This window comes from Ictalurus furcatus, chromosome 3 (genome assembly GCF_023375685.1).
Source record: "Ictalurus furcatus strain D&B chromosome 3, Billie_1.0, whole genome shotgun sequence".
NCBI classification, from domain to species: Eukaryota; Metazoa; Chordata; class Actinopteri; order Siluriformes; family Ictaluridae; genus Ictalurus; species Ictalurus furcatus.
In genome coordinates this window covers 2,790,766-2,805,765 of record NC_071257.1, presented here as the reverse complement: position 1 = coordinate 2,805,765, position 15,000 = coordinate 2,790,766, and the positions used below count along the sequence as shown (strand labels likewise).

General features: G+C 36.9%; 1 protein-coding gene across 1 annotated transcript; it reads left to right on the top strand.

The window, feature by feature from the left end:
• Positions 1-3,218: 3,218 nt before the first annotated feature.
• Positions 3,219-10,271, top strand: emx2 (empty spiracles homeobox 2). Its single transcript, XM_053620362.1, has 3 exons — positions 3,219-4,705; positions 6,274-6,458; positions 9,305-10,271. Exons 1-3 carry the CDS (start codon positions 4,261-4,263, stop codon positions 9,470-9,472), a joined length of 798 nt encoding a protein of 265 aa, XP_053476337.1. The 5' UTR covers positions 3,219-4,260; the 3' UTR covers positions 9,473-10,271.
• The last annotated feature ends 4,729 nt before the right edge of the window (positions 10,272-15,000 follow it).

Sequence of the window (15,000 nt, the reverse complement as noted above, 5' to 3'; positions counted from 1 at the left end):
CGGTAATATATTTCACCTCCTGGAGCCACGTGGCGGCCGGAAGGATTCACATGCAAAAATACTAACTAAGCAAACAAGCACGCAACTAACTAACTAACCAACTGACTAAGAACAAAAACAACAAATACTAATAATCCGACAATTACCAACGAAATATTGCTTGAATTGCAGCATATATTTCATACAGTAGACTCTAATTATATGACTTGTATAAAATATTTGTCTGGATGATTCAGTGACATTCTGTATTAAAACTCAAGTGGTGCAAAAGTTTCTTGGACTAATGTTTAGGCTAGTTTCGTTTCATCCATCCATCCATTCTCTCTCTCTCTCAGATCAACGATCAAATATTTAACAGTCATATCGTATTACTGGATGTTATCGTTATATTTGCGTTAATTCGTTAATCCACAGTTGTGGCACCTGGAATTCGTTTATTTATTTATTTATTTATTCAAAACTATTTTTCGCGTTCACATTTATCCATTTCTGTGAATACATATTCATTAACCTTAAAAGCCCCTAAATGTTCTTGATAATGCTTGCAGTCTAGTGGCTACTTTTTAAGATGAAATCTTATAGTTTATTAATTACAAAAAAAAAGCTCAAGTGAAATGCTGCTGAAAAACTGGAAGACTATTCGAAGAAGAAAGAAAAGAAAAGAAAAAAGACAACGGGGGGTGGGGTGGGGTGGGGTGGGGGGGGGGGGTTGAGCTATGTTTTGTGCAAAATAAAATCATATACAACTAAACATTAACATAACGGAGTAAAACAATTAAAGGACTCTCTACTTACTTTTAAGTGATTTCATTGATTTCAAGATGCATTCATGTCTCTTTAAAATCTAACAGGCTGTAAATGCTGAATATAAAGTATAAAAAAACAGCCTACTCAACACACACACACACACACACACACTTCACCTCTTCCCATATAGCTTTATATTTTATCAACAGTTTAAAGAGTGTCCTACTGTATATCAGATATGAGTACAAGCCATGTGACAACTAACCTCACAAGGTCAGTTAGGATAATGACCTGTTGTTAATGACTTTTCCCGCTGAAGAAAGAGATCAAAGGATACATTTACAGCACACACTATATAGTTTGCACACTTTTTTTTTTTTTTTTTTGACTAGGTTGATTTCAAGATGCATTAAAACAAACTCAAAAATATTCATTTCAGGTATGGAAAACAGAAAAAAAAACCCTCCTCATATCATAACCTTACAGTTGAACATTTTATCAGCTCTTTAAAAAGCACACCATTATATAGGCTACCAAATATCAGTGCTATGACAACCAAGCCATGTGGGGTTTTTTTTTTTTCCCTTAGGCTATTTTCATTATTGTTTTCATATTTGAAACACCTCATGGTGGCTTTAAAATCTGTTGGAAGGCAAAATCCTGCCCTGATTCAATTTTTAAAATGTCTCATTTTCTTGGCAGGATTTGCTAACATGTGCAGGTTCAGTAACATCATCCATCATAATTTTAGGGCTACTTTTTAAAGCCATCATTAGCTAACAGGTGTCTCTTAGCACGAGAACTAGCTTGGCAACACAAATAGGCCTATGACTTCTAATCAAAACACTGGAAAAAATTGCATTAGTCTGAGTAGCATTTCTGTCAGCCAGTTATTTTTCTTTCACACTCCACATTCGTCGGGTGAACAGAATTTCGGGAAGGATAACGTGAAAAACTTGTACATTTATATAAAATAAAGTAAGCTTACCTCAAAACACAGCTGGGGGGTGGGGGAATCATCCATCCTCTAGGGCACAAACACTGCACCCCAAAAACATGGCCTTCTCTGAACTGAAGCGCAGTGGGACAATCTTACAAATGTACACGAAACTGTTGTGCCATGTTTTTTTTTCTTCCTCTTGGAATAATAAAGGTGGTGTTTTGGGGCGTAAACTACAGCCTACTGTAACTTAGTTGTAAATTGTTTGAAATGCAATTCATAAGCACGCCTACAGGCGGCGTCCTTAGACTTTCTTTTATCTATTTAACTCTCACATGCCACTGAATCGTCTTCCGCAGTTTAACATCAATCATGAGCAAATGGGAAAAGAAAAAAAACCCCAAACAAACAAAAAAAATAAATCCTAGGATTGTTTATACAGAAAAACATATAGCATAACAAAAACAAAATACATTGATGGCTACTACTACAACTACAAAAGTATAATAATAATTATTATTATTACTACAACAACAACAACAACAATAATAATAGGTAGTAAAGAAAATAAAAATCTATGTCGTATAATCTGCGCCGTGTCATATATTCCTAAACAAAAACTCAGAAGCTCGGAAACACAGCAATGGTTTAACAAAGTTTCCTAAAACGCTCCATAAAAATATTCTGCTTAAAAAACAGACAGACAAACAGTTAGCAGAAAGTAAGCACCGACTAAAGCTGAGCTTGTGTAAATAATATTCGCTTCCATGAGGAATATTTCGGCGATAAACTGACATTTAGAAATGCAGAATAGTGTATTACTGTCCTATCCGTAATCCAAAGACATGACAAAATAAAAGGTCTCAAATATTACTGCTACTAACTCTAAGGATTTAATACCAGCGCAGCAGCAGCAATAATAATAATAATAATAATAATAATAATAATAATAATAATAATAATAAATTAAATAAAACAAACAAACAAACAAACAAATATCACGTGTGTAGAATATTTAAGGTGATTTTTCCATTGTACTTTGGGTTCAGTGTGATGCGGTTTAAATGTAGTCTATACATTGGTGTAAACAGTCATTTCTTTATAAACAGCACGCGCGTCTTAATAATAATTGTGCTCAGTTTGTACTGTATTACACGTATGGTTTATAATAAAACTTTAAACTAACAACTTAAAATCGGGAAAGCCATTGAAAACAGTGAAACTTCTTTTGGAAGATGGGTAAATGGTTTCGAATATGTTTCAACTACAAATGTGTAAACAACAACAACAGGGGATCATTACAGTACGTTCATTCATTAGCTCTTTACCCTGATCGGGATGGAGTCGGATATCACTGGGCGCATATCAGGGATACATCCTGGATGAGAATCCGCTCCATCACAGGGATTAATATCATTTTATTTAAAAAAAAACAAACAAACAAAACACATCTATATATACACACGATAAAAATATACACCCACGATTTATTATAATAATAACCCCACGGTGTATAACACACTCACGTTATATTTTTTCCTAAATAGATTCTGTAAGAGTTAATAAGTCATAATGTTCATAATGTGACTCAGCGCTCAGTTAATGAGCGCTTATAGAACGTAATGGGCCTCTTAACAAACGGAGCTGAAAATCTCGCCTGTGTCTAATAAATGAGCCTCATCCCCCCATCCTCCTGACCAATAGAGAGAGAGAGAGAGAGAGAGAGAGAGAGAGAGAGAGAGAGAGAGACTCTAAACTTAACTCATCACATCAGAAAAAATGAAAACGCGGAGGGTCGCAAGGCAAACGCCGGAGAGGCCGCAGAGAGTCAAAAACTCGTTGATCTGATTAATTCAGGAATATCTCTCAGCAGCGTGTGTAGCTTTGTGTTGTTCTGTTGTGCAGCGTTGATCGATTATTGTAATTCAGGAACACTTTTTTTTTTGTAGCAAATCAGCGTTGTGCAAAAGCATAACTACAGCGCGAGACATTTTAAAAAGCGTTCTTTTGCCTGTCAGACAATTAAAAGTAAGGCGCAGAGATACCTCCGAGTCTCTGCACGGGATCAGCGCGAGCATCTCTCCGGTTCCGGTGGAGGGGCGCATGAGGGGCGAAGGGGGGGCGAATCCGTTCCGTTTCTCTTGAATCCGCCTCTCTCTCCGTTATCCGCACGGTGAGAGTATCCACGCGCTTTAGAGACTCTTCTTCCGTCCTCGGACCCTTTAAGGGAAACAGCAGCGAGGACCAATCACCGAGCCATCACGGCGGCTCCGGAGAAGAGGAAGCTGTTTACAGGAGCTCGGGTGCTAATTAGGTTGAACAGAATCTCCGCCACAACTCGGCCAGGAACCGGTTCGTGTGCGTCCATGGAGCGCGCGGACAAGCAAAGCGCGTCTGCAGTCGCCATGTGTGCATTTTGTACAGAGTTCTGAAAGTCTTTTCGCTTCCAAAATCGACACTCTGTAACTTATTTATTCCTGACTCAACTTTTTGGTGGAGTATTTTCCCCCCGATCAACGGACTTCACGTTAACTGTGAGTGGCGGAAATAATTTTTTCCGGTTTTTAAGCACCATGTTTCAGCCCACACCGAAGAGATGTTTCACTATCGAGTCTTTGGTAGCGAAGGATAATAATCCTCCTCCTCCTGTTCTACCGACGTCCAGATCCGAGGAGCACACGCGACCCGCGGCGGCGCTCAGCTACGCCGGTGCGAGCCACGTGAGCCCGTTTCTGAATGGCTTTACCGCCGGCGCGAGGGGCGTCTACTCCAGCGCGGACCTTGTATTCGCCGAGGCCATGTCGCACGCGCCCAGCTCGGCCGTGCCCGTTCACCCGGTCGTTCCCGCTCCTGCTCCTCATCCGCCTCCACCGCCGCCGCCGCACGCGCTCGCCGCTCACCACGCGCTTACCTCCTCGCACGGGCCGCACGCGCTCTTTGCCAGCCAGCAAAGGGACCCCGCAACTTTTTACCCGTGGTTAATACACAGATATAGATACCTGGGGCACAGATTTCAAGGTAAGTTTACAAAATAATCATTTTTTATTATTATTATTATTATTATTATTATTATTATTATTATCATCATCATTATAGTTTGAGCTATCCAATTTTTTTTATTGTCCTGTTGCAGATAGAATTTTTTTTTTTAGCATATGTCTTACTGTTTGGAAATTCACAATTTATAAACAAAGAAAACACAGCTAAACATGAAACGAATATGAAAACGAGCACGAAAATATCGTTAACAAATGCACTTTTTGTATATTATACATTTGACGTTGTTTTTTTTTAAACCATTTTTTTCCCAAATTTGTGATAAACACTCCGATAAACTCAAACTGTCAAATAAATAGTTTTACAACCTGAAATTTGATGATGTATTTCAGCAATAATCATACAATTATAGGCCTATACAAGCAAAACAAAACTGTAGCTAATTTAATTGATTAGACTTAATTTAATCTGATTGTGTATACAATATAAACAGACCTACTACTTGAAGAAAGCTAAATAATATAATACAATGAAAATAACAGGACATGGAGCAAATTACAAGAAAAATATAAATGCCTCTTTTTCATTTGGTCTAAAATTATGACGCCAGAAGTCATTAATGTATTATTTCTTCTGAAATAAACGGAGAGGCCATCCATCCTGTTCTCTCCTGTCTCTCATAAACAAAGACTTAGTGAAGTATGTCTAAGGGAAATGGAGTTGTTCAGTGTTAACGTAGTGGCATCGAAACATGGAAAATAAACAAACAGGGCTTGCATTTATCCAAATCCAGGCCACGAATGAGCTAACACAAGCACAAAACAACGCTATTACGAACTAAAATATGAATTAAAGTGTTCCTTTTTTTTTTTTTTTTTTTTTTTTTTTTTAAACAGCCAGTGTGTATGTGTGTGGTTTTAGGTTACTAGCCTGTATGTTGCAAGATCAGAGTCCCCCACCTCCCCAGCAGTTTACTTTACGATGATTAGTCTTTCAGTTAAACGATTGCTGTGTACTTTGCTGCTCGTTTTAATTTGATCGAAATGTTGCAATTGTCTCGTACGTTTCTTAATTTTTTATTTATTTATTTTTTTAGATTAGAAATATGCTGTAATTGTTGCATGCTAATTAATCATTTCATGGGCAAATAATAGTTGACCGATAACTCGAAAACCCTGTACCCTTTTTGAAATCATCCAAAATGTTAAATAAAGATTAAAACTACGACCTTAATGCTAGTTTGAGTTTATGATTTGGTTGATGGTTAAATTCAGACTATAGCTAATTCCAGGCCCTGTATTAAACAATGCGAGAGCTATGGGTCGAAGAGGTAAAGACGAATAATTGAACATGAACACATCCATAAAAACATGTACATTTAAAATAAATTTGCATCGATTGCACAACATGGTGCTGCTAATTTCCTGTGTTCAATTTTTATTTATGTACTGTCAGCTAGAGTGTTTTGGAGTGTTCATACAAAAGCCTGTAAGGCGGTCTATTAGTGATGATAGCTTACACGAGTAATATAGCTAATACTATAGTGTTTTATGTGCAGGAAACGATTACATTTGCGTGCATTATTGCAGGAAACGAAACGAGTCCGGAGAGTTTCCTTTTGCACAACGCGCTCGCCAGGAAGCCGAAACGGATCCGCACGGCGTTTTCTCCGTCGCAGCTGCTCCGGCTCGAGCACGCGTTTGAAAAAAACCACTACGTGGTGGGAGCAGAGCGGAAGCAGCTCGCACACAGCCTCAGCCTCACAGAAACTCAGGTAGGACCACATCTACCTGTCTCTGAGATACAAGTGCATGACAAAAAGTGCGCTTGTTTGTATTTGATTTCATGCGTAACAGGAGCGATTACAGGCTAAGCCTTAGCTAGACGTGCATGACAAAGTGCGCGTGCATTGCACTGAATTGAAGTTAATAACTCTCATAATAATAATAATAATAATAATAATAATAATAATAATAATAATTCTGTAAGCCTGAAATGCATGCACGTTTCCGTGCTTATCGAAACTCACTGTACATTATTATTTTTTTTTAATGTGCTTGCTTGCTTTTTTTTTTTTTAATTATCATCAAAATGCATGAAGCGATTCTGCTTTTTATTTTTAACACTGCGTGAGTTTTCTTTTCTACGTGTGCATTTTTTCTCTAACCTGTAAGAGCGTGAACGTTTAATTGCTTGCTATAAGAAAAAAAAAAAAAAGAAAAGTTTATACATGGCCTAAATTAACAAGAAGGTTTAAGCTTTCTCAAGACAACAAGCCACGTGCTCCTGTAGCTATTATAACGATATCATATTAAAATTCTTGCAGCTTTAAAAAAAACAAAAAAAAACACAAAACTGTTACGACTATAGTCAAATACACAGTTAATATTTAGTTATTAATTAATGTGTAAATGATGTAGTGATTTAGAGGAATGCAAATTTACAATTAATTAACGCCTCCAACATCAGGCTATTTGCTTATGTTATTGTTTGAAGTGGCTCGCGGTTGAATTCGTGTTGACCCGTAAAAAAAAACAAAACAAAAAAAACAACAACACTTGTTTAGGCTGAAATTGAAAGTTTGCTTAGGATCAGGATTAAATGTACTGTGTACGCTCGATTTAACTCCTCATATTAACTACTTATAGGAAATGTCTGGCACTTATCCGGTTAACCAGTTTAAAAGGGGACACTTCAGAGAAAGAGGCGCCATATTTAGAGTCGTATTTGTGTTTATATGGCTCGGTGGCTGTATTGTGCCCGGTGTGAGCACAGATCCCCTTTTCTAAACGAGGCCAAGAGGGAGAAATGGACTATAGGAGCCACTTCAATGCTTCAATTAGCGTCCTGAAAAAGCGCATTAAATGCACCTCGCTGGCCAGGCTCGCTCTGCGGCTGATATGAAGGATAAAATATGACGAATTCAAGCTAACGGGGCAAACGAGTGAATAATATGCAATAGAAAAGTTTTTGCTCCCTTCTGTGCTCATTCGATATCCTGGCTCAATAACCTATACACCTCGAATACAGAAATCCCTTAGTGAATGACAGTGGCGCACACACATAATGGACAAATGTGGGGAAAATAAAGGTGTTGCTTGGTAATGGATTTTTTTTTTCTTCTTCCTGCACTGTTACCGTTAGTGCACTAAACACCACTGCAGTGATCACCCTCTGAAGCGCATCCTCATTGGGCAAATGTGCAAAAATAGCCTACATGCACGAAAGTGTGGCACTGTAACATCATGCCTGATGGAGTGCGTTTACACCGTTATATTTATCACTCAGAGAACAGCAGTGACATGCACTTTTTCCTACCGCGTAATTCTTTTTTTTGTATCGTTTGCATGCATCTTTTACCTCGAAATATGGCTCTAAAAGCTAAACTACGAGCATTCTATGTACCTTAAATAATTGTAAAGGTATATCCACGTTTCTGTGCAACACCCAGCTACATACCATATAAAAGGTAGAAAAGATAACAAAAAAAGTTTACGTTTTAACACTCCCCCCCCCGTTTAGTTATACCTAAACCTTGACTTTTATTACTGTCTTTTCGTCCTGCATTTTCATATTTTATATTTCTGTCCTTTAAGTTGTGCACGAGGCGCAGAAATACAGTAGAAACCAGAGCGCACGGGATAACAGAATTTTATATATTTTTTTATTTACTAATGTTTCGACTAAATGTAATCATATATGTTACATGGTGTACTGCTAGGCTATGTAGTATAGTGTACTACATGCATGGTGATGATTATTTGTACACACCGACTACACGCTTGGTCCTGGTGCACTAAATGTTTCTGATAAATAGTTAAACAGTAAGAGTTAATTAAAAATGACCTTTTCGGGGGGGGGGGGGGGGGAAACATATACACATACTATGCTTGTATACTCTCAAAAATAAAGGTACTTTTCCTGGACAGTAGGGTGGCACCATTAAGGCAGTAGTGTATATATTTTATGCAGAAAGGTGGTGTACATTTAATGACATGTTTTAGTATAGTGGTTTTTAGGGTCCAATTATGGATATTAAATGATTTGGTTTTTTTTTAAAAAAAGGTTTTCAGGAAAAACATACACGCTAAAAGTATCAAATATGTCCTCTTAAATGGTACCATTCCAGCGACAGTACACTGTGGTACCTTTATTTCTGAGTGTACACTTACAGAAGCATTATTTCTTTTCTGAATTTTAATCTATGTTTACAAATGCTCTGTAGGTACAATTAAAATGGAGAACTGGAGCTCTAGTCAGAAACAAAGATCCAGCGGAAGCAACTTTTTGTCCGTTTTTAAGTACGCTTTGGAGTATATTTAGACTGTGGTGTTGTGTCTCGTAAGGGATCGCTGAATCAAATGAAGACTCGCTATTTAGACTGCACTCTCGGATAGAGTGACTGTGTGCCTTTTTTTTTCGTTGTATAAGGCTATTCATCTTCTTCCAGACCCGTCACTGATACTAAAGCTGAGAGGCCAGCTTGCTTTTTCTTTTTTCTTTTCTTTTTCGGTCAGTGTAAAATCCTACCTGCAGAATGATTTATGATTTTTCCATGCATTTTTGTGTGTTATTTTATTTATTTTTCTCCCCCCCCCCAATTGTGTTCCCGTCAAACAGGTCAAAGTTTGGTTTCAGAACAGAAGAACGAAATTTAAGCGTCAGAAACTGGAGGAAGAAGGGTCGGACTCGCAGCAGAAAAAGAAAGGCACGCATCACGTGAACCGGTGGCGGCTCGCGACAAAACAGGCGAGTCCCGAGGAAATAGACGTCACGTCGGACGATTAAAAAGAAACAATCCAAATAACTAACTAACTAAATGAAAGAAAGACTCGAGGTGTTTTTGAAGCCTTGGAAAGCACGACGTGGAGTGAAAAGTGTGACATGGATAAAGGACGCCGTGAAAGACAAAGAAAGAGAGAGAGAGAAAGAGAGCAAAGCCAATTTCTCTTCTTCGGATCTCGGCAGCTCGAGGGTGAGAAAAATCCTGCCGATGTCACCACGAGGAAACTGTCAATACTGTTTTCCACGTTGCCATGGCAACATGATTGACAGGTAGTACATGGCCACGCCCCCCGCCCCACCTCATCAACTCACTTAAAAAAAAAAACCCACACAACTTCTAATGCGCATAAGACATTTGCACTTCTGAGAATATTTTTCTTCTCAACTACGAAATTTTTTTTTTTTTTTTTTTGCAAAACTTTAATTGCATGATAAAGAGCAATGATTTTTTTCTCCGGGGGGCGTAGGTGCATTTAATTTAACCCTTCTTGCAAAGTAACTTTATTCGGATTCTCTTTTTTCAATCTGGGGAATGTCATGTGTGTGTTTTCTGTTTTGTTTCTTTTCTTAAAAAAAAAAAGAACTGTGTGCAGTCTTTGAATTTATAATTATCGTGTCCAAGTGGTTGTGAAAACGATATGAAGTAGCAATGCTGCGTCAAAGTGTTTTTTTTTAAACAAGTAAAAAAAAGTGAGAACAATTACTCACAATTAAAAAAAAAAAAAAAAAGGTCAGTGACGTTGCTTGATTTTTTTTTTTAGCTTTACCATGACGCCCTATTTTTGGTGAAAATCTCTCTCCTCATTTCTCACCAAAAAAAAAAAAAAATTAAATGAAAAATGCTAATAATAATAATTGACGGCCGCCAAGCAGCAAAAAACTTCAAAAGCACTGAGCGTATATATTCCATGTACAGAGATACTTAAAATGCTATTGTTTCTGTTAGAAAATTCTCTTTTACCGGATTGTAAATAATTTTTGTGTTTTTGTGTTAAGTTTGCTACAATTTTAACACAAAAATATACTTCCAAGAAGTATATAATTGTCAATATTTTGTCAATAAAGTTTTATCATGTTGCTCAGAATAAAAAAAAAAGCAGAACGCCTCGGCGAGTTTGTGAGCAGCAGCTAAAGCTCATAATTTTTTTTAACTCGATCAATGGGGACGATCCCGACATCAAAACATCACTTTTAGAAAATAAAGCTAATCAAATAGTTGCAACAGATTATCGGTTTACAGCTACATAATAATAATAAAAATAAATGCAGCACAATATTGAGTAGTCTCTGATTGTAGTCTCGGATATATGCATTTATGTTAAATATATGATTATATATGGAATAACAGACTATATTATCATATGTCTAAAAATATATGATCAAATATTATATGGGTTTATGATGAGCATTTTTACATACTGATTAGTCAAACATATGCGGGGTAATATTTTTCATAAGATTTCTTATTCCGTAAAATCGGGAGAAAAAAAACCCCTCCAAACAAACACAAAATGAATGCTGTTGCCTGTTAGCTACTTTACCGGAGGAACTGCTTCTTTTTGTTGTTGTTTTTTTTTTTTTTTTTTTTTAATTCATTGCATCATATTTTTTCCTCTTGGCCTGATAGACGGCATTAATCAGTTTTATTTCCACGGACAGAAAAAGCAGCGTCTGGTCCGTTCGGGCCACAAAGAGTCCTTACAAGCTTTTGTGAAAGTGCAAATCAGTTTAGGCAATTATCATACGAGTAATATGAAGGGAAAGGGAGGGGGGATGCGATGCCCAGTGGTCCACTTTAATCTGTTAATCCGTGGATCCAAAGGGGGCCTGGTTGGACATAATTTAGTACAATCTGACTGCCCCGCACAAGGCGATAAGAGGAAAGCTGCAATGTGCCTCAAAAATGGAAGCTTTGTTTTTAAAATCGTGGCCTTTTTTTTTTTTTTTTTTTTTTTGAAGCATTGCATTATTTGTTTGCATGCATTCAAGACTAATAATTTCTTGTTGTGACATTTTGACATTAAATGTCAAATTTACTCAATATTATACAGACTTAAAAATATATTTTGGAAACTTGGCGCAAGACATTTTGCACAAGGCTCTATAGTCTATGCAAGAGGCTATTTGATGGCATGTGAACTATAACGGCAATAATAATAATAAAAAAAAAAAAACTTCAGAGAAGCTTTGGAAACCCGCCCCCACCACCACCAACCCAACTCCCTTAAAAGCTTTATTACAAACCCAGCTTTGAAATAGAGGGATTAGGAGGCTGAAAGGGGGGTCCCACAATGGCTGCAAGAAAAGGTTTCATGCTAATGAGGTTAATGCCCTTTTGTATCTCTGGACTGCACAACTTCATTACTCCTATCTGGAGGAGCTCAGTCCACTCGAGCTCCCCCCCCTTTCCAAAAAAAAAAAAAGAGAGAGAGAAGAAGGATTTCATAGCCGTCCTGTTCAAACTAGATAATTATATCTTTTCAAGTTGGCACTGAGATAAAGACAAAGTGCCTTGATCCGCTGCAAACAAATTTGGCGCACCATAGCGGCTTATTTTATTTATTTATTTATTTATTTTTGCACAGCCAGTTTCAATGCATCAAGTGTTTTACATTTAACGATGGGTAATTAGTTTAAATAAAAATACAAATGGAGAACAAATTAATTGAACGGTGCATGTAGGTAAAAAAAAATGTATTATATTAGGATATATATATATATATATATACACACACATACATACATACATACATACATACATATACACACACACACACACACACACACGTCTTAAGAGATCACAAAAGAAAAGGTTTACCGATTTTTGTTTCTGTATTTTTTTTAAACGAAAACTGAAAAGGGTCTGTTTTATGAAGCACACGCCAAAACTTTTGAAATATTGTTTTTATTGTCAAAAACTCGGCTATGTGAGACTATTAGTTCTTATAGTATGAACGGCGAATTAAGAATTAGCTAATATCATCTAATATACTTATAATAGGAAACATAAGAATGGCCTTATGATAATGATTTATCATCTCTGAATTACAAGTGCAAGGGCTCTTATGATCAGCTGCAGATGTTTTAAAGTATGTGTCACAACTTTACTTCTTGATTCATCAGGTGTGAATTAAATCAAGACTATTCTGACTTTTCCAATAATAGATCATATTACCTAATCACTCGGTCCTATTTTCCAATTCTATTCTAATTCAATAACATCATGATCTCGTCGTAGGTTCTCCATTAATAAATCAATTGGGTCATGATCATCCCTTCTTCCCCATTGATTATTCTATTATTATTCTAGACTGATCTATTCATCCGCATCCCAGAAACGCTGAAAGGTGGATTATGAGCTCGACCTAACGCGCTATGAATATCCTGCCACGAATTTCCTTTTACCAACAAGCCTGCTGGGCCGGTGACCCCGTGACCCGCTTACCTAACCTCACAGTGAGTTAACACGTCGGAGGAGGAACATTAACTGCAATGTCACGCGTATGGAGTAAAATAGCGATCAATCACGATCAGTTCCTGCCCGCCTGCCTTCATGCAATGCACAACTAGCTCTCAAATAGCACAAACACTACACACAAACACACCCACAGAGAGACCGAGAGAGAGAGTGACAAAGAGAGAGAGAGAGAGAGAGAGAAAAGAAAGTACAGATGTAAGATGTAAACCCTGCGCCCTTCCTTGCGCGAGTGATGCTCCATAATTGGCCGTCATTTAAAAAAAAAAAAAAAGAAAGAAAAAGACAGCTTGCTATCAAATAACCCCACTGACCCAAGACCTCTAATCGGCAATTACTAGCTTTAATTACATCCGCTCATCCGGCTGAATGGCACTTGTACCAGAACGCAGAACGCACTCAGAGCGCAGGATAAAGCTAAGCATTGACTCACAGCACCTGTAAACATTGCATAACTGCAAATATGGAGATTAAAAAAAAACAAAACAAACATGCTGGCATTAAAACCCGGCGCTCCAAAATGACAGTGTGGTATTTTGACAAATTGAGGACGTGTATCCCATAAACCAGACCTTTGTAGGACGTGCACCGTACTTTTGAGTCCAATAAATTATTCGCATTTTGTCTGAGTAAACCCAGAAATAAATATTTAACTAAATGTGTGTACTTACACGAGTATTTAGCTAGAAACACCACTGTGTCGAATGTTTATTCATACCAATTGGTCGTTGATCTAATATTTCTTTTTTTTTTTTTTACTTGGATATATAATGGACATTATGGAGGTCGGATGAAGGAAATCTTCTATTTAAACTGCTCACGTTAGCTACAGATTAGCAACCCATATATTGACCTGCGATTATCTTATTCATTTGTTTTTAAGCAGATACCGTGTTCCACTGAAAATCATGTTCTTCAGGTTTCACGGCCACCTTCTCATGAATCTTATGGTCTTTATGCTAGAAATCAGATTTCTCGATGCTGCGAGTTTTACAGAATAATATATCAAGTTATATCTACTGTCCAATTTCCCAATGTTACCCAGTCATTTTCAATTGTTCTTTTATTGCTGTTTTCATGATTATATATATGTAAAACATAACAGAAAAAAATCGATGCCATCTCAAACTAAAACATTCCCTGATTCTTATCAATGCCAAAACTAAAGATCTATAACCATGTATATCTATGCTATAGTTCGCATATATATTTCGGACCCGGTACAGATAGCTTTATCTTTATATCTTAATTTGCTGTCTAAAATGACAAGTAGGCCATCATAAAAGTGACTCAATTTTGCAGTAAAGTGTAAAACTATAAATATACAATATTGATTGATATTGATGAATATTTATTTATTTATTGGTCAGTTTCGTGAACTCAAAAGTAGGATCCCTTTCTAACGAAGTAAAAGTCGAAACCAAAAACAGTAAACTATGCGTTTCATTGCATCTGTTCAACATAGACCAATATTATTTCTTTTATTTTTTATTCCTTCCTCTTTTTTTAAACAACTGTTAAACAAAAGAAAAAAAACAGTTTATTTCATTTTTTTTTTTAAATGAGTGTTTAATTAATTATGTGTTTTTACTCTCCAGCAGGCGCTGCGTGTGCGTTTTCTCAGAGTATTTCATTGATTGTACATATGTTTTCAGACTGGGATTCCGTCTCAGAGGGGTTTTCCCCTTTAAATAAACAATAATTAAATTAAAGGAGCAGAATAAAGTAGGCGGCTCACAGGCACAGTGCAGATCGACGACTTGCTTGTTTCCGTTCCACCAGCTGCTCTGAAAACCTTGAAATGTTCGGTTCAGTAATAAACATAAAAGGCTAACGAGCAATTAACACCATACCGTCCAACAAACATTAAGATAAGACAACAAATGGATTTTATGTGCCAACAATACTCAGCATTACATTACTACTATATTATTATAAAATATATAAATATATCTAACATTTTTTTCAGGGTTTTGATTTAGTGTTGGAACATTTCCACTGAATGTTGCATCTGATGGTAATTTATCAAGTTCTCCATCTAATTCTTTATCTGAAG